Here is a 21533-nt window from a genome sequence, read left to right as displayed (position 1 = left end):
GAAAAGTCCATTGTATTTAAATACAGCAATAAAACTGTTTGTCGCACTCAAGTGTATGACTACTCATTGAAGTAGGCTTGGGTAATGTAGGTACCTTTACATTCTGAGGAATAAGGAGGATGAGAGTTCTGCAGATCCAGAAGACATCTAATAACATTCTGTGAAACCCTCGCACATGGCAGCCATCTTATAAAAAGAATTCTGCATCAGGAAAAGAAGTCTGAGCCAAGGATTAATAAGCAGCATTAGAATTCCAAAAATTATTCATGACAAATTTAAAGATATACAAAGAAGTGTACTTCAAGATTGTGACATTAACTGACCATTATTAACAAGAAACAACATATGTGACAGCATAAAATACAAAAATAATGGGAAGAAAAAGTTCAGCAGTCATAATTTCAAGTGACGATGCTGACATATGGTGCTCACGGGTGAGCAGCTGTACAATACTAAAATTGCTGGAGAAGTCACTCTAGCATCAAGGACATAACACATACTTTTTGGGACAAAGAATTATACAGATTATTAACAACTTTTCTGGACTTTGTAGAAATCTTGCCATGTCTCTTTTGTTCTGTTGCAACTAAACTTCTTCCAGTCCTGGATTCTATGTTCAGCGGGCCTGATCAAAAGTTGTGTTCCACCATCTATGTTTTTGTTTCCTAAGAGACTGACCCCAATGCATTTCATTCTGAATTGTCTTAGAGAGGCCTGTCCAATTTTCTGTCGAACTTTGATTAATTTCTTCAATAATCTTGTATTTGTTTATCTTTAAGTATTCTGGTGGGGGTCTTATAATTTTTTTTCTGTGTTGTCTTTCTGTTTATTGGGATTGGCCAAATTTTTACTTGTAGCAAGTAATGGTCAGACTTTTATTTTTGCTTGTGATGGATGTGTGATCTATTTGAAATTCTCCCCATACATTTTTGGGCATTTTCCATGCTGTGAGTTTTTGTTTTGGCTTTTGAAATTGCATTGACATAATTTTTAAACTAAAACTTTGACTGTAAAGTATGAAATGTTCCCATTCTTGTTTGTGCATTTGTGTGCTGTGTATGGACGTGTGATTTGCTTGTACTTCTTCTTCTTTCCTAGTTATGAATTGAAGTCTCCTAATACAATTTTAAGATGTCTTTGTCGTATTTTATGTGCTATTTCTTCCATGTCCTCCCAAAAGTCTTTGACTTCTTGTGGTTTCTCTCCATTGTGATCGTTTGTCAGTGCATGTGCATTGATGATTGTGTATCTTTTGTTTCTTGATTTGAAGGTTATTGTAGAGACTCTTTCTGGTACTGAAGTGAAATGTAGGATGTTGTCTATGACTGATTTGTGAATCGCAAATCCTGTGCCAAACGTTTTCAGTGTTCCTCTTCTGACAGCAGGTTTTCCTTTGTATGTCCTCTAGTTTTCTGTGTTGAAGTGGTTTTCATCTGTGAAACACGTCTCTTGTAATATGAGGATTCTGATGCAAAATTTTTCCAGAACAGGTGTAAGCTGTTTGAGTTTGCCTATCTTGAGTGGTGCACTTGTGTTGTATGTGCCAATATAGTGTTTGTGAATAGGTTTCAAGAAGCTCTGATTCTTCTCCTTCTGATGATGATCCTGGTCACCCAGAATCCGATGACCAGGAAAGTCCGGCATATATACTGGTGTCTGGGTTGTGGATATCCTTCCAGTTGTTTCATCATGATATTTTCAAGTTGAAGGTGATTGTGGTTATAAATAAAATGTAAATGCCACGTGGCTAGGGCCTCCCATTGGGTAGACTGTTTGCCTGGTGCAAGTCTTTCGAGTTGATGCCACTTCGGCAACTTGCATGTCGATGGGGGTAAAATGATGACGATAAGGACAACACAACACCAGTCCCTGAGTGGAGAAAATCTCCAATCCAGCCAGGAATCGAACCCAGGTCCTTAGGTATGACATTCTGTTATGCTGACCACTCAGCTACCAGGGGTGGACATTGTGGTGATCTCTTTTGGAGATGACAAATGTTAAAGACTTGTTTGCTGAGATCAAGACACATTTGTAGCAGCTGCACCACCTTGGTGACCAGATGCTGACCACTAGCTGCTGGATGCCAAAACAGACACTAATGGCCTTAGTTGGTATTTAGACCACCCTGGGTATTTCATTTCCCCGTTAGCAACCACGTCTGGTAGGCTTTCCACTATCTGCCACTTGGGGGAGGCACCCAATGGGGAAAATATATTTAATATTATTTGACTTATTTCACATGCATAAGGACCATTTTAATTAAGATCTATGGAAGAGACATTAGCACACCTATATGTTTTGTAAATATATATTATTTATTGTTTTTGTATGATGTGTTCTACATCCTGGATGATCTCCTCACAGTGGATCTATGGAACAAAAAGTGTATCTGATTTAATCTAAAAACAAGAGAAGGTGGACATTGGAACCCTTAAATGTAAAGCTTTCATATAGATGATTCCTTAGGCTGAAGCAGATGATGTCTTCTTCTGTTAGTGCATAATTCTTTCATTACCCATCTTTATAGTAACAAAGAATGTTCAGTTTGGGAATTCAAAGCCTCATATCTTTTTGAGATTCCTGAGAAATATACTATACACATCTCACAAGTAAAATCCTTAATTCTCAATATCTAATATGGTTCTTAGAAAGCATTTTTTGAGTTGTTTTATTCTCTGTAGTTATAACCAATTATCTTGCAGGTACATACAGTATGGAGTCCCACTGTAACAGTTGCAGGATTGTGCCTTTTGGCTGGACCAATAACATATGCTTTCAACAATATATTACAGTCATCTGAGTCTGCAGTAATGTTGGTTGTAGCAGCTGTCATAATGTGTTCCATTGTGATTGTAATGTACCTCATCACCAGGAGTAAGATCAAGAATAAAATGTACTATTGTAAGTTTATAATTAACTGTTTTTTTGTTTGTTATTTTTGAAGAACTATTTCAATACTATCCAGTGTAAATACATGCTTTTTTAATTGGAGAGTGAGACAGACTTAGTGTTACATGTATCTGGAAGAGAGTGCTGGAGATGAGGGGGTGGGGTATGAACTCCAAAGTAAATATGACAGAAAATGATTGGATAATTGCACCTGCCCTTATAGCAGATTCAAAAAGCCACCATGTTTCTCAAAACTGTTTGAATCAGATTAAAGTAAGTTCATAGAGATGATTTTTGTATGTCAAGTAGTTTCATCACAACATACACTAATTTGCAGAGTGAAAGATTTGTTCTGGACAAGTTATTAAGTGCACAAAATTTAGTGTCACATATAAAAATTGTGAATCCTAAAAGCCAGATTTTTACATTCTGGTCAGTCATAGTTGATTAGCAAAGCAAGGCAAGATACAGGCAACCAGCAGGTAATGTTTTAAGTTATAGTAAGCACCTGGGGTTGTTAGAATCTCTATGGCATCACCAAATTCAATGTTTTCTGCAGTAACTGGCACGTGTTCTGTGCATCATTTTCAAGATTTTTATCAAATGATTGGGAATGACTCAGTTTACAGGATACGTACATGTGAAATTTTTGTAAATATGGCTACATGACAGATAATTACACATTATTAAATATCACTATGGTGTCCATTGAATATGAATGAATGTATTAATATTGTTAATATTTGGAGCATTTCTTTTTCAGTTGCTTCTTCATTTATGTTTATCATGTAGACAACTTGCTTGGTTAGAAACAAATGAAGCATTCAGTTGCAAAAGCTCCCAGGTTTCCAGCAGGTGCCAGCATTAAGATACTGTGACATATCAACATTGTCATATTTATGGCGTGTGTTATACTTATAACACAGAAAACACCATTTACTTTCACTATGTAATATTTTTATTGGCACAAGATAAATCAAAACACAAAGAAATAGTTTTCGACAATCACGGTAACAGTCATGACGAATGTCTCACACCAACTAGTCAACAACCAAAGTAAGTAAAACAAAGTACAAAAAAGCAAAGATATTAATATTTTCTGGCAGTTCTACATTAGGCCAAACGTATCTCTCTGTAATGAGGCACGTAGTCGTGTGAATGCTCGGGTGAGCGAGATTGTGGATTGTGTCGAAAACGTCTTTCCTCAGAGCTTTAGGGACTATAGGACGAGGATGGCCTGTTTTAATGTCACAATACAAAGAGCCATCATCATTAGGGAAGGGAAGTAGAGCAATTTGTAAGGAAGTATCAGAGTCAGAGAGAAGGTGCTGTATCTCTGGGTCGGATAGCTGGAGCTCGTGTAAGCAGTGAGGATCAATAGCTGTCTTCAGGGAGGACAGGCATGACAGGTAGTCTGCTGCAACATTGTCATTACCCCTGATATATTGAAAGTCTGAAACATATTGTAATACCAAATCCATATGGCGGAACCTTCTGGGTAGTACATCTAATGCTGGTTTGCGGAGAGCCTCGAACAGGGGCTTGTGATCTGTGTAAACTGTCACAAGTCGGGCTTCAATATCTGTACGAAAGTACTTTACGGCCTCATAAATGGCGTAAAGTTCACGATTAAATGCGGACCACTTTCTCTGCGTTTCGGTGAGCTTTTTTGAAAAGAAACGCAGGGGTGTAGTACCTGTTGGTAGGGTCTGTTTCAAAACTGCGCCAATGGCATTATCGCTAGCATTTGTGGTTATTGTCAGGAAGGCATCAGGGTGAGGGTGAGACAGGGTAATAGCGTTCACCAAGGCGTACTTAAGCGAGTCGAAGGCTCGCTGCATGGTCTGATCCCATTCTATGTGTCTGTCACCTGTGGTATTCTTTCCCTTTAAGGCCTCAGTGAGAGGGGCTTGAATAGATGCCGCATGTGGAATGTGGAGTCTAAAAAAATTTACCATTCCGAGGTATCTACGTAACTCTTTATAGGTTTGAGGGAGAGGAAGGTCAAGTATTTGTTGTACTCTATCTGAGGTGGGACGAATGCCCCCATTATTGACCAAATGTCCCAGGAAAATAACCTCTGGCTTCTCCAGTTGGGATTTGTCATGATTAATCTCAACTCCATGTCGTGCCAATCTATCAAAAACCTGTTGGAGGTGTTGTTTGTGTTCCTCTGCAGTTGTGGAGAAAATAATAATGTCATCTAGGTAGGCATAGCAAAAATTAAGGCCACGTGGAATGGTGTCAATGAATCTTTGCCAGGTCTGAGCGGCATTCTTCAATCCATAAGGCATGAACAAATATTCATATAATCCAAATGGGGTGGTGATAGCGGTTTTGGGGATATCTTCTGGGTGCATCGGAATCTGATGGTATGCCTTTTTGCAGTCTAACACAGAGAAAAAATTAGCACCGAATATGGATTGTGAAAAATCGTGGAGGTGTGGGACAGGTTAGTTATCAAGTATTGTTCTGGTGTTCAAACGCCTATAGTCTCCACAGAGTCAAAAGGAATTGTCCTTTTTGGGAACGACATGTATTGGGGAAGACCACGCACTGTCCGAGGGGCGGACTATACCCAAGCGTAAAAGTTCATTAATACATTCTTTGGCAGCGGCAAGTTTTTTTGCATTGAGGCGTCGGGGGTGAGAATGGACAGGCGAACCCTTAGTTGTGTTAAGCCTGTGACAGACGCCCGTAGTAATGGCCTTGATTTTGTGAATAGGTGTGGCCGAAATACGTGGAGGGACACAGGAAGGAGCGAAGTTATCGTCGGTGCGTGGTAAGTATGAAAGGGAACTAACCTGAAACACATTATCATTGAACGGTAGTTCAGTGAAAGCTGCAGTGTTGTCCGCGGGGCTGCACTGTGCGACAGCCGGCGGGGTTCCATTTACTGTGGTGTTACTGCATGAAGGAATCGTTGTGCGCGCATGCGCGGCATCGCCTGTAACAGCTGTCGCCTCTGTGTTTTGATGAAAGGCGGACGGTGAAGCGCAGGGTGGGGGGTTGCTGGGCGGGTTGCCGTCTTCGCTGTCCGGGTGGTGGCAGGTGCTGCTGTGGCTGCGTATAAACAGCGGTGCGGTATGCAGGTCCCCTGTAGTTTCGTGTGTGTTATTACTTTTAATCTTGATCTCCTCTCTAAACCCGCGCAATTCATCAGTCAGGGCATCACAACGTTGAAGTAGCCTTGCATTGTCTTCGGACAGTTAGTCGATTTCAAGAGGCATTGCATAACTAAGTTCACTACGGCAGCTTTGACCTCCTCAGACAGAATAGAAACTGTCTCTTTGTCTTGTTGACAGGATGTATTCGAGCTGCATTCTGTTGGTGTGGATGGGGAAAATCTTGCCAAAAATTTTTGTTTAAAATCCACTGAGCAGAGGGCAGGTGTAATTAAGTCCAAAGAAAAGTTATGAGCAGTTAAGAAGTCCAATCCTAATACTGGCTTGTCGATTTCTACTACCGAAAATGCCCATTCATAATTATGTGTATCATCGAATTAAATGTGAAGTTGCGTTACACCATAAACCTTTAATGAGGAATTTTTGGCTGCTCTGATTTGGTGAGGCGAATGCTTGACTGTAGAAGTGACCATTGAATGTGGAATGACGCTCACATCGGCACCAGTGTCCACTAAAAACCATTTCTGAGAAGCTATATCCTGGATATACAAACGTCCGAGAGAATAATTCAGAAGTACTAGTCTGTGATCTGTTAGGCGACTTGATGTCACAGTGCAACCGGTGTGCCTATAGCGGCCTGCCGTGCGTGTTTGGGCGCATTGCACAGGGTGAGTGGCAATTCCTGGCTGTATTACTGTAAACAGAGTGATACCAGCAGAGAGGATAAACTTGCTGATCCTGTGTTGTTACCGGGTGAAGGACGTCACTTGAAGCTGTGGTATGGGATGGTGAAGGACGGTGTGGAATTTGGTGCTCAGCCAGTGTACTCTGTCTGTTGTTTTGGAAAGATCGGCCTCTGCCATGCGGGGGAGGCGTAATATCGAGGGGGACACATGTAGATAACTTTCTTCTGTTGATTATCTTATATGCAGCGTCGGCCAGCAATAATTTTGCTTTTAGAGGTTCCTGGTTGTGTGATAGGAGCTGCAGTTGGATAGCTTGCGGCAGCTTTGCAACCCAGAAAGAAAGTAAAGCTTCATCTGGCATCGTTTTGCTATCGAAGACTGCTCTGATACATCGCCACAGTTGTGAAGGAGTCGAGTCTTTGAGATGTACATCTTGCAGTATGTATAAAACAGACTCTTGCGTAGTCTTAGCTAGACGTTTGCAGATCTGTTGTTTTGCCAGTGTGTAACGATTTGCGGGGGCCGCCGACAGCACTAAGTCCTGTACCCACTCAGCGTGGTCCTCTAGGGCATTAATAAGCGCAATAATCAATGTTTATGGCGGTGAATATAGTCTCTGTCAAAATAAACCACGTATGTGGATTGTCCATCGTGAACCTTGGTAATTTAGGAATTTTCTCACTCTTGTGTTGTGGATGTAACAGCTTTGATAGCACAGTGGACGGGAGTGGCCGAGTGTTTATGAAGCTGTCACTCATGGCATTCGGGGCGGCTGGTTTAAACACGGCTGGCGTGGCAGGCTAAGCCGGGGCTGCGGAAACAATCGGGGCGGAACGACTGTCCAACCAGTAATTGTTGTCACTGAAACTTGTACCCATCTGTTTTTGTAGTGAGTCTTGTAGTGGGTGGGGAGAGAATGTGTCCAAAACCAATTTATCAGCAATATATGGGGAGCTCCAAGTGATCTGTGGGCTCGAAAAGTCTGTGAGGTTCATAGTGTTGGGGCACGCTTGCACACTACATGTCACAGGAGGTTGTACATAAGACACACTGTGAGTCACAAATTTAGGCACAGCACTCATGATTGGTTTGTTGTAGATGAACATAGAAAAAGATTTCATAGCAGGAGACATCACTGACAATGTTGAAAGAGTCCACAACGGCATTGTTGATGACGGAGAAAACTCCACGCCGTTGTACAAATCTTCCAATTTTATCCCAGTTGTTGGTGGCGTTGAGTGTAGGAAGCCGTGGAAAGGCAGTGTAGAGGCACCATTAGTATCATGTTGTAGTCCGAAAGGAGTCGAAGGTGAGCGATGTGGAGATGTCGAAGTAAACGGCCACATTGTCGAATCGGACATATGTTGCGCATCGGAGGTCACCAGTATGGCAGGTGTTATACGTATAACACAGAAAACACCATTTACTTTCACTACGTAATATTTTTATTGGCACAAATCAAAACACAAAGAAATAGTTTTCGACAATCAAGGTAACAGTCATGAAGAATGTCTCACACCAACTAGTCAACAACCAAATTAAGTAAAATGAAGTACAAAAAAGCAAAGATATTAATATTTTCTGGCAGTTCTGCCACATACTCATCATCCTCTGGTGAAGATGATTAGTATGACACTCATTGAAATGACATGACACCATAACACTGCCATCTAGCTGAAAATCAAAGAGTTTTTCAATAGTAGCATACACTGGAAACGTCAACATCCAGAATGAGATTTTTCACTCTGCAGCGGAGTTTGCACTGATATGAAACTTCCTCACAAATTAAAAGTATGTGCCAGACCATAGGAGACGAGGTACTGGCAGATTTGAAGCTGTGAGGACAGGTCGTGAGTCATGCTCAGGTAGCTCAGATGGTAGTGCACTTTCCTGCAAAAGACAAAGGTCCCAAGTTCGAGTCTCGGTCAGCACACAGTTTTAATCTGCCAGCAAGTTTCATAACAGCACACACTCCACTGCAGAGTGAAAATCTCATTCTGGAAACATCCCCCAGGCTGTGGCTAAGCGTGCCTCTGCAATATCCTTTCTTCCAGGAGTGCTAGTTCTTCGAGGTTCGCAGAAGAGCTTCTGTGAAGTTTGGAAAGTAGGAGATGAGTTACTGCCAGATTTGAAGCTGTGAGGATGGGTCATGAGTTGTGCTTGGGTAGCTCATATTTGCAGAGCACTTACCCGCAAAAGGCAAAGGTCCCGAGTTTGAGTCTCGGTATGGCACAGTTTTAAATGTGCCTGGAAGTTTTAGTCTACATCCACATGATAAACATAATTGAACAATATTAATCTTTAACAATACTCATATAAATTGTAATTCACTTAAATTTAGTTTTTTATTTTAGTAATGTTCATTTATGGAATAGAAGTAGTTGTTTAGAAGTAATGATTTTAGGCTAGATATAAAAATTATGTTGCTACCTGTCAACATTTTATATTATTTGGAAAATGCTTGAAGATACTGTGACAGAAAAAAATCCCAATACAAATAAATAATGAATGAAGAGTAATGAAATTATTGGAATACATTTGTCCAAGTAACATATTTATGTGATTAACATTGCAAGAATACAGTTAATGTTAGTGTGAGAAAATCCATTGCAAATGTGAAATGCTGATACATTAATAATGGGTGTATCCCCCAGACTGTTTAACGGTTGCATGCAAATGTGCATGCATTGTTTCACACAGGTGCCGGATGTCATTTTGTGGGATGGAGTTCCATGCCTGTTGTACTTGGTTAGTCAATACAGGGATGGTTAATGCTGGTTGTGGATGACACTGGGGTTATCATCTGATGATGTCCCATACATGCTTAACTGGACAAATCTTGTGATTGAGCAGGCCAAGGCAACATATTGATACTCTGTAGAGCATGGTGGCTTACAATACTGTTGTCTGGGTATGTGTTACCCTTTTGGGAAGCACCCCCTGGAAGGCTGTTCATGAATGGCAGCACAATGGGTTGAATCACCAGTCTGATGCACAAATTTGCAATGAGGGCATGTGGTATAATCACGAGGGTGCTCTTGCTTTCATGCAAAATTGCTCCCAAGACCATAACTCCATAAGTAGGTCCAGTATGTCTAGGCTGTGTAGACAGGTTGGGTGCAGGCACTCACCTGGCCTTCTCCTAACCAACACATGGCCATCACTGGAACCAAGACAGAACTGGCTTTTATCACAAAACCCAACAGACCTCCACTCTGCCCTCCAGTGACACCACTGAAGTCGCAAACAGTGGTGGCTTGAGATCAGTGGAATGCATGCTACAGGGCATTTGGCGTGGAGCTAACCTTGAAGTAACCAATTTATAACAGTTTGTTGTGTCACTGTGGTGCCAACTGCTGCTTGAATTGCTGCTGCAGATGCAGTACAATGTGCCACAACCATACAATTAACATGACAATCTCCCCTCTTGGTAGTGATATGTGGTCATCTGGAGACTGTCTTCCTGTGACTGTAGCTCTTCATGACCACCGCTGCCAGCAGTCACGTACAGTGACTACAGTCCTGCGAAGTCTTTCTGCAATATTGCATTAAGAAAATCCAGCTTCTCATAGCCCCATTACACAACCTCGTTCAAATTCAATGGACTTCTGATAATGGCATCTTCATCATCTTAAAGGGATTCTTGACTAACATCACCTCACTATGTCCAATCTCAAAGGTAACTAATACTCAGAACCATTGTAACACATATTTAAAACAAACCTGATGTGCATCCTCAATAGTGGCAATACAAGTGACACTCATATGTGACTGGCATGAAATCTGAATAGATATCTTCCTTCAGATGTACAAACACACCTACCAATTTTCATTTATCTTAAACATCTCCATCTTGGTACTGCAATTTTTTCCATCAATGTATTTCTTAGCCACTGACAAATTCACTAGTCATTTTTTCTGCTAGTATTATAACTGTGGACATCATTATTCTTTTCAAATTGTCATTCAGTAATTTATTCCAAAACTAGCAATTATATAAAGAGCAAAACTCACTGAATTTAGCTGTTTGAATTGCTTAGTAATGTTTATTCCCTTACAAATACTCATCAATATGTACATCCCAAACACATTGAACGTTGTACCCTTTTTAAGCCTACTTTCCACATGTTACTTTAATTGTTGGTGTCATGGAGTGTGTTGTACAGTACTGAATATGCTCTATTATTCACAACTAAGTGTGAGTCAGTTTTTAGAGAATAACTTAATAATTCTTGGAATTTCTACTATTTCTTTCTCTCTAACAAAATTAATTTGTTGTATGCAGAAAATACTAAATTTTCTTAGTGTACATTAAGTGGAAGGTCACCACAAATACAAGGAATAGGAGCAGATCTAAAATTAAAGCCCATGAGACTTTCTTTGGGTTTCTCCCCAAATCTCCAAAATTTTCTCTCTTTATAGTAGTGTTTGATTAATCCAGCACAATTTTTATTTCATTCTTTTTGGTAGGTATTTGTTTGTGAAACAGTCAGTGCCACACACTTTTAGGTTTTCTAAGAGAGTATCATAATCCAAACAATCAAATGCCTTGAACAAACTGAAAAAATACCAGACACTAATGTTTTATTATCTAAGGTTTATCATATTTGGTGAGTAAATGTATAAATGGTAATCAGTCAATCAACTCTCCTGGTACCTGAGTGGTGACATTTTAAGTAAACTGGTTCTCCTGAAGTGCTGCTCTACACCTGAGTTAATTATTTTCTCAAATGTTCTGAAAGAAGGTGTTATTGTGGAAACTGAATGATAATTATTTAGATTTGTGCTGTCATCTTTTGTATAATGATATTTAACAGTGATATTTTATTTACAGGGTGTTTCAGAAGTGATGGTCAGTATTTAGGGATATGACAGGAATGATCATTCGAAACAAAAAAGTCAAGTAAACATGGACTCTAAAACGCATACCTCAAGAGCTATGAGCAATTCTTGATCTAACTGTGAAACAAATCTCTTCTACTGCAAGCTCTTTGCTTTCCATATTTTGGGAAGTGGTAGTATGGACTAAAAAAAAAATGCCCTGTAGTAAATTGGTCTTCACATCTCCTCTGAAAAAACTAAGATATTGACAAACATCAAGCACTCATGTAAATACCTCAAAGTTCAAGAACAGAAGATTGAAATAGTAAAAGAATTCAAATATCTCGGAGAATGGATTAGTTGGAATGCTGGGGAAAGCAAAGCAATGGAATCCAGAAAAAATAAACTTGAATTGGCCTTCCAACTAACAAAAAGTACATACAACAAAAAATCCCTTTCATGGGGGTCCAAAATTACACATTACAAGACAGTGATTAAGCCAGAAGCACTGTATGCAGCAGAAACACTTAACATGAATTTCAAAGGCCAAATGGAGAAACTTGAGGTAAAGGAAAGAAAAATTTTAAGAAAAATCATTGGGCCAAAATTTCAAGACAATAAGATTATATACATCAAAAATGAAACCCTCTACAAGAAAATTGAAAAACTTTCAGATTCTATGCGAAAAAGGAGAATAAATTTTTATGGTCATCTTCTCAGAATGAATTCCAACAGATTAACTAAACAAGTCTTTGACTTCTTCCGTAACCAAAAAACGAAGCCCAACTGGTTTAAAGAAACTGAGAAAGACCTAGTGGAATTAAATATTTCAGAAAATTCACTTATTGATCGAACTGCTAAATTAATTACTAAAGATGAAAACATAAGGTTCCAAGACAAATCAGCACAAAAGTCCAAATCCTTCATCTTGGAAGAAGAGAGGAGAAGAAGATCAGAAAGAATGAAGAAATACTGGGCCCTAAGAGAAGAACAATGCACAAAGAAATGATTGATCCGGTGTACCCCAAAGAGGGTGAAACGAAAGAAGAAGAAAGAAAACATGTGCTCTAAAATTCATACCTTAAGAGCTACGAGCACTTGTTCATCTTCACTACTTTGAAACACAACTCTTCTAATGAACAAGTGCTCATAACTTTTAAGGTATGCATTTTAGAGCACATGTGTACCGCACATTTTTTTTTTCTTGTTTTGTTCTGTACTACCATTTCCCAAAAAAAAGGAAAGCTTTCAGTACAAGAGATTTGTTTCACAGTATCAAAGATCAAGAATTGTTCATAGCTCTGTAGGTATGTGTTTTAGAGCCCATGTTACTTGACATTTTTGTTTCGAATGATCATCCCTGTCATATCCCTGAATATTGACCATCATGTCCGAAACACCTTGTGTACAACAGGAAAAATTCCATGTGCATCTAGCTTATTCAGAGTATCACAAGCTGTGACAGTCCTGAATAAAACCAGTGAGCTAGGAAGTGTAGTATTTGTTTCTTTAATTTCATTTTACAATCACAAAAACTGTTCTCAGGCTATTGATTTCGATCTGTAGTGACCATCTTCAGATCTGCAGAAAAACAATACAACTAATGGACCATCTACATCCTGTAAACAGTAAATTATGACAAAATGAAATGGTACTGATTTACTTACATACAGAATACATGCTTAAAAATGTGATAAAACATACCTGTCTAAATTGTATTGTAGTATAATAAAGCCAGAGTGGCATCATCAAGAGATAGAAAACAAAATTATCACAGGCATTGTGGGACAGAATTAATAATATGGTGTGAACTAGGCCACAGTGCCAGCAGTGTCATAATTGGTAATAGCACTAATGTTAACATCAAAATGGGGTGTAGTTATTATGTGGGGGGACACAGGGGGAGAGGAGAGGGAGTTTGTAATGTAATGTCATCATGTGTCAATACTATACACATATTTGACAAATAAGCAGTAAGCCATTAAGTAGAAACGTACAATTAGCATGATTTTGCCTACTATAATGACGCTTATAAGCTTTACCAACCATTCCTTTCCAGATTTATTTAGCTGTAGGTCATGACTAGTATGTCCTGGTGTACTGATACTTTCAGCTGGCACCACCAAAATGTAGGCCTTGTCAGCAGTCATCAGCACCCTCTTACATCTCAGATTAACTTGCCTCACAGCACTGTTGAAACAGGGCTAATTGCAACACTGAGTCAGGTGTACAAAGCAAACATGTAGTCCTAGCTTAAGTAGCAATCATGTCCAAGCCACTGACTATACCATAAGCCCGATCGCTGCCAAAACCATTCTCAGCCCTTCCTGCTATCACTACTTACTGCTCTTCAATAAAATCTTTACACAAAGCTCCTTAATTCTTTCATCACCATAATGAGCCCAGAACACGGTCCAAAAATGCATGTGACTTGGTACACCTCACCTAATTTCTTCTGCAACTGTTGGCCTACACCACACCACTGACTTCTATGTAACAGTAGAATCCTCTCCTAGGAATGGATGTTGTGTATGTTAGGTGGGCAATGGAGTTCACTTTGATGGTGGGATTATGTGTAAGGCAACTGTCATCTTAAGAGATAGTGAGAGATAGTCAAAGTTCTAGTGAACAGTGTGTTTAGTTTTTCAAGACATAGGTGATAATAAACTTCCTTCAACCTTTTGATACTGTCCACAAATTAGCATGGTTTAAGAAACCATCACTCATGTGAAACTCAATTTGTCCTTTTCTCATATGATATCATGTAAATTATGGATGATTGGCAACAAGCAGATTCCATATTCCTGGAGTTCCAAAAAATGTTTGACACAATGCCCTAATGCAGACTGTTAACAAAGGTGCAGGCATATGGAACAGGTTCCCAGGTATGCGAGTGGCTGAAAGACTTCTTAAGTAATAGAACCCATTATGTTGTCTTTGATGGCAAGTGTTCATGAGAGACAAGAGTATCATCAGGAGTGCCCCAGAACTGTGTGACAAGTGTGCTGTTATTCTCTTTATACACAAATGATATGACAGACAAATTGCACAACAGTCTGCAGCTGTTTACTGATGATTCTGTGATGTTTGGGAAGGTATTGTCATTAAGTGACTGTAGGAGAATACAAGCTGCCTTACACAAAATTTCTAGTGGTGTGATGAGTGGCAGCTAGCTCTAACGTAAAAAAATGTGCGTTAATGCAGATGAGTAGGAAAAACAATCCCATAATGTTCGAACACAGCATTACACATTCATATCCATTGAATATTTGGACATAATGTTGCAAAGTGATATGAAATGGAACAAGCATGTAAGGTCTGTAGTAGGGAAAGAAAATGGTCAACTTTGGTTTTTTGAGAGAATTTTAGGAGAGTGAACAGGACACTAGTGTCACCCATTCTTGAGTACTGCTCTAGTGTTTGTGAGCACCACCAGGTTGGATTGAAGGAATACACTGAAGCATTTTAGAAGAGGGCTGCTAGATTAGTTACTGGTAGGTTCCAACAACAAATGAGTATTGCAGAGATGCTTCAGGAACTCAAATGGTAATCCCTGGAGGGAAGGCAGATTTCTGAGGAACACTGTTGAGAAAATTTAGAGAACCAGCATTTCAAGAGGACTGCAGAACAATTTTACCACCACCAATATACATTTTGCATTATGGCCATGAATATAAGACAAGAGAAATGAGGGCTCGTGTGGAGGCATATAGATAGTCATTTTCCCCTCACTCTATTTGCGAGTGGTACCAAGCTCCATATGGTGACTTGCAGAATATGTGTATAGATGTGGATACCATGATAAGTGGAGAGCTGTTGAGTGGCTGGTACCCAATGGTGAAGGGTTACTTGATATCACAGAAGAAATGACATTGGAAATCTCTGGGCAGGTATCTGTGAAGTCTCCGGCACAACTATCAACACATAGGAATAAGTCATTCTTCTCGTTATCTATGCTTGCCTCAAACAGACAAGGTTGTAGATGTGGAATGGGTGACAACTGTTAAAATGGAAGTACTTTTCATGGATAATGCAATGACTGTGGAGAAATGATTCTATGGATAAGTCTGAAAGATATAGATCAGCATCCAAAAACTTCAAAAAAATTACAAGAATATAGTAGCCAGATGATGTCATTGAGAACTGCAGATACATATTTTGACAGGTGAACACACTACATTTTCAAGGCACAATTACAGTAATATTGATGGTTGTCAAAGACATCAATGAGCTGCACTTCTGTTAAATTGTGTGAACATCTTTTATGCAGGGAGAAACTCATTTTATACGTCCAAAAAGGTAACTATTTGAGTTGAGGAGGACAAGGAGTGGATTTGGGACTGGATGTCAACATGATGATGGATAGATAAGAAGCTGTCAATGCTGTGGATCCAGATAAAAAATAATGTTGGCACAGCCCCCTTGACGGAGAAAAGAACAGCTATCCACACCCTTAAGACAGACACCAATTTAATTATCCTGCCTGCAAACAAAGGCTTCATTACTGTATGATGAAGAACTGATTATCTTGACAGAAGATATCTGCCAGCTGTCTGACTCTTCTACCTGTCAGTTCCGCTGCAGTGATCCCATGCCAGAAGTCCAGCACATTCTACAGTCCCTACTCAAATCCTAAAGCTTATCGCAGGATCTTTCCCTCCATTCCATCATCTCCCCCTCAAGTCCCCCCCCCCCCTCCCCCGACACACACACACCGGGACATCCCATTGTAGCTAGTTGCTGTGCTCTCTGGGAAAAAATCTGGGCTCATGTAGACAAACACCTCCAACCCATTGTCTTCACCATCTCTCAATGATCATACCGTATTATCACCTAGATTTTTATTAGAACATTACTTCCTCATGAAGCTATCGAAAGTATTATTCATACTAGGTGGGTGGAGCCACTCAGTTGTAAATGGCCGCCGAGTGAGATCACAGGTATTTTCTTCGTACGCTAAAAGAACTTACTTAAGAGGAAATAGTGTGGAATTTAAATTTTCTTTGTTTGGTATACTTGCTGTAGTGTCCGTTCTTGTCACACAACTGAATATTAGCGCCCCAGCAGTGCTTGTTCTTGAAAAAACTTGTTCTTTAGCTGAAGTCCTGATAATTGCGACATACCCTGAAATTTTCCGTGACATAAACACAAAAAATTCTATACAAGTTTTCTTGATAGTACAAAATTTGTTTAAAAAGACAGCTACTAGTTTCATTAGTGTTTATTGTTACAATAAAAGTGTAATTAAACATTTCTAAATCGTATTTAACTAACACATTTCGTATTGTTTACTAGTTAGATAGACGCGATCTAGGCCTACATTTACCAAGATATAAACGTTTAAAAACCTGACCAAACACACCTGATAATGTAAATTTGCTAAAAGCAAATTAATTACAAATTCATTCTTCTGTCATTGTATCTCTAAATCAGTACAAAAACAACAACCACCTCAAATAAGACCTTTGTGTCATTTTTTGTTTACACACAGCCGATCTCGCATCCTTGACAAATTTAAAACATTCTTTAAACTTAATTATTCTTTCAAAATTGACCATGAGTGAGAAATGTGGGAACTGTTATAGGGCAGTGAGTAGAGGGATTTGTTGCTAATCTTGTAGGAAATATTTTTACTGGGAGGGATGCAGTGGGGAGAATGTTGGGAGAACAAAAGAGGCTCTGTCCTGGAACTGCAGAGTATGCAGTAGGAATATTTTGATTGGGGAACAGGAAAGGAAAATCTGTGCCCTTCAGGCACAGTTGGAGGAAACAAGGAAGGAACTCATAAGGATCAAGGGAGATAGGGGGGGGAGGGTAGTTGGGAACTGGCAGCTGGTAGGAGGATAGGAAGAAAGAGAAAGCGATCTGACAGTTTTATCATCAACACCAAAAACAGGTATCTACCACTGCCAGAGTTAAGTGGAGGAGAGCCTCAGGTAGAATGGAGCAGGAAATGTGCAGCACACTTCAACCGAGGTCAAGAAGCCTAGGAATGTACAAAGTCTTAGGAAGAAGAAAGTGCTGCTGCTAGGTAGTAGCCATGGGTGAGGTGTAGGCCCTCAGTTACAGGAAAGCTTAGAGGCAGCGCACCAGGCCACCAGTATCTTCAAGCTAAATATAGGGCTAAGTCATGTAATAGAGGACCTAGGGTCTTTATGTAAGGACTTTACAAAAGAGGACCATGTAGTGATAGTGGTTGGGGCAGGAAACAGTTTGAACAGGGATGGGGCATATGACATAGGTGGTGACTTGGACAAGATAGTTTCCCTGGCTCATGGCACCAACATACACATTGTTGAGCTGTTCCGGCATCATGATCGACCATACCTTGATGGAGCTGTGAGGCGAATCAGTCAGGGGTTAAGGATGGCCCTGAGGACAGCCAACTTTGCTCATGTTTCTCTGGTGCCCATTGGGACTGTCAACAGATAGTGTTTCACTAGGCATGGCCTTCACCTAAACAGTACTGGGAGGGGAAGATTGGCACAGCTGATTCATGAAAGTGTAGGGGGTGGATCTTGGGCCACACATGGTCAAATACCTGTTGTCATAGGTAGGAAAAGTAGGTCTTTTTTAGGATAAATCCAGACAACAGGTTCCCCTGCCTAAAGAGCATCTCCAGCACTTTAAAAAATACTGAAACAATCACTCACAAAACAGATTTTAACACCTCAAATATAACATATACCAGATGTCACAAAGAAAAACAAACCATTGGAAAGAGTAACATGGGGCATTTCACAGACTTAACAATCCTCCATCAAAACATGCGATCAATAAAAAATAAAATACAAATATTAGAAGTTGAGCTCCGATCTTTCAACTGCACAGTAGTTTGTATTACTGAGCACTGGTGTAAGACACAGAAATCCAACATGTAGTATTATCATTGTATGAAAAAGCAAACTCTTACTGCAGAACTACTTCAAGGGGTGGAGGATCATGCATTTATATCAGAAAAGAAACACATTTCAAATCAAGACATGACCTCAGTACAGTAAGTGAAGACAAACACTTTGAAATATCAGCTATTGAATTAACAGGGCTTGATATCACCAAGAAATTAATCATTTTTTGTGTGGATAGATCTCCCAGTGGTAGTGTGGACACTTTTTTCAATAAGTTAACAAAAGTTCTAAATAAAGTCTCAAGTACAAAGGTCAACATAATTCTGTGTGGGAACATTAACAACAACACTAATATCATAAATGAATCCAGCAGCACCTTCATAAACATCCTTCAAAGTTTTGGCATATCCCTATTGGTCAATAATGCAACAAGGGTTACTACAACAACTTCATCAGTAATTGATCATGTGGCCACAAATATGGACAGGGAAAAATGTGATGTAGCTGTAAAAGATCTCAGACAATCTCTGTCAAATTTCAACAGTAAAACCAGGCATTGAAGCATTCCCTAAACTACAAGCCTACAAACAACATCTGTCAGAAACCAAAATAAAACATTTTTCAAAAGATTAGAAAAACAAAGCTTGGATGAAGTGTATAAGGAAACCAATGTAAATATGAAATTCTCTAAATTATCCACATTGTTTAAATTGAACTTTGAAAAGATATTTCCAAAAGTATGCATGTCTGTATCAACATCTCACAAAAACAGATGGTTAACAGCAGGTATTAAGAAGTCCTCCCAAACACTTAAACACCTCAGTTCCATGAAAAAGATTCGCAATGATTCAGAATTCTTAAATTTCTATCATAGATACAAAAAGATCTATCGGAAGGTGCTGATTGCTGCAAAAAAGTCATTTAATGACAAAATAACATATAATGCAGAGAATAAAAGCAAAGCAGTCTGGGATGTTATAAAAAAGAAAACGAGGAGAGGCAAACAAATGCAGAATAACATACTGTTAAGGGAGGGGGATAAAGTAATAAATGATCCACAACACTTAGCAAACTAGGTAAATGAGCATTTTTCAAGTATTGCAGAGAAGTTACAGAAAAAATTCCCCCAAACAAATATAACACCTGTAAATAATGTTGCACTAAATACAACCACAGAGAATGAAGTCAATAAAACTGTTCAAAAACTAAAAAATAAAGTGTCAGTAGGCTTAGATAAAGTATCAGTGTGTGTACTGAAACAATGCATAGGGATTATACAAGGCCCCTTAACAAATATAATAAATGAATCCTTCACATAAGGGACATTTCCAGAGCAGTTAAAACAGCAAGAGTTTTACCTTTGCTTAAGAAAGATAAAGCAGAAGACATAGAAAATTACCAGCCCATTTCCCTGCTGTCACCGTTCTCAAAAATAATAGAAGCAATTATGAAAGACAGATTAATGAATTACCTGAATAAATACAATCTTTTGAGCAAATCACAGTTTGGCTTCCGAAGTGGCAAAAATATGGAGTCAGTGATAGTAGAATTCACAAAAGTTGTACTTGATGCTCTTGATAAAGATGGGTGTGACACAGGCATATTTTTGGATCTTTTAAGGCATTTGATACAGTCAACCACAAGATTCTATTAAATAAGCATTAGGAATAAGAGGGGGAGCTAATGACTGGTTTCGATCATACCTAACAGTTAGGGTACACAGAGTAGAGATAACAAATACTTCAAATAGAGCTAAACATTTAGTAAAACACTTATCAGAACCAAAATACATTAATATAGGGGTTCTGCAATGTAGCATATTGGGACCAATACTGTTCCTGATACACATCAATGACTTTCCCAGTAGTGTCACTCATGGTGAAAAACTTTTCTTTGCTGATGACAGCAATATTGTAGTCACTGAGAAAACAAGAGAACTCCTTGCCAAGAAAGCAAATGAAGCTCTCAAGGAAGTTTATGACTGGTCAATAAGCAATAAAGTGACATTGAACATAAAGAAAACTAATGCCATGAATTTCAGTTTGAAGAGGAAAAATGACAATGTTAAATTAAATGAAGATGGCACCTCTATAGACTGTGTAACAAATGCAAAATTTCTAGGAATGAATATTGATTCTCAGCTGAATTGGTGTGAACACACAAAGGTACTTGCAAACAGAATGTCATCAGCATGTTATGCCCTTAGAATCTTATCATCAGTGTGTAACATGCTGTGTCTTTTAGTTACATATTATCCATATGTACACTCAATTCTTAGCTATGGCATTCTTTTTTCGGGGAACAGATGCACAAAATATGAACACAATTCTCAAACTCCAGAAAAGAGCCATAAGAATAATAACCAAAAATACTAGTCAAGCCCATTGTAAAGATCTGTTCCAAACACTGGGGATTTGAACTGCTCCATGTGAATTCATTTACCAGTCAGTTGTACACATAAAAAATAACATTACTAATTACTGCACGAACGGCTCTGTCCATGACCATGCAACAAGAGATAGACTCAACTTACATTTACCAAGAAAAAATAACCATAAAACTCAAAACAGCATTTTCTACAAAGGAATAAAACTGTTTAATAAATTACCAAAAGAGATTAAAGAAATTGCAAAAATACACTTATTTAAAAAGGCAGCTAGAAGTACCTGTTATGCAATACATTTTATACATCGAAGGATTGCTTAGCTAAAACAGAGTAGAGATTTGACAAAAAATGTTATACAAATAAGTAATAATAATAATAGTAATAATAATAATAATAATAATGGTTATAAAATATCCAACATTCCACATAACACCTTCACTGTATGCTTTTTTCCCTTCTGTTTTCCTTTCTAGAAATCTTACCCTCAAGCTATGCATAATGCAATACTAACACCTCTACCTCTTTCTGAGCTCTACATCTCAATTATTATGGAGGGATGCTGACTGAGTTTTCAGGATAGCACATGGGAATTTGCAGTACAGAAAATGGCCCAGAGGTCACAAGAGAGAGAGAGAGAGAGTGTGTGTGTGTGTGTGTGTGTGTGTGTGTGTGTGTGTGTGTGTGTGTCAGTGTGGCATTACATTATTTAATAAGTTATTTGTAAAAAAAGTGTTGTATACCAGTAGTAAATCTAATGATTGTCTCTAACTAGAAGTCT

General features: G+C 38.9%; 1 protein-coding gene across 2 annotated transcripts in view; it reads left to right on the top strand.

Annotated features, from left to right (window-relative positions):
• Nucleotides 1–21533, top strand: part of LOC126177140 (transmembrane 6 superfamily member 1-like) — a 197969-nt gene that overhangs the window by 67862 nt on the left and 108574 nt on the right. For both annotated transcript variants that reach the window (XM_049924411.1, XM_049924410.1), the window contains exon 2: nucleotides 2703–2901. In XM_049924411.1, the coding sequence (XP_049780368.1) occupies nucleotides 2703–2901 (199 nt within the window). The remainder of the gene's footprint in view (nucleotides 1–2702; nucleotides 2902–21533) is intronic.

Source organism: Schistocerca cancellata, chromosome 3, assembly GCF_023864275.1.
Source record: "Schistocerca cancellata isolate TAMUIC-IGC-003103 chromosome 3, iqSchCanc2.1, whole genome shotgun sequence".
In the NCBI taxonomy this organism is placed as follows: Eukaryota; Metazoa; Arthropoda; class Insecta; order Orthoptera; family Acrididae; genus Schistocerca; species Schistocerca cancellata.
Note: the sequence above shows the minus strand (reverse complement) of the source record. Positions and strands in the feature narration are given on the sequence as shown.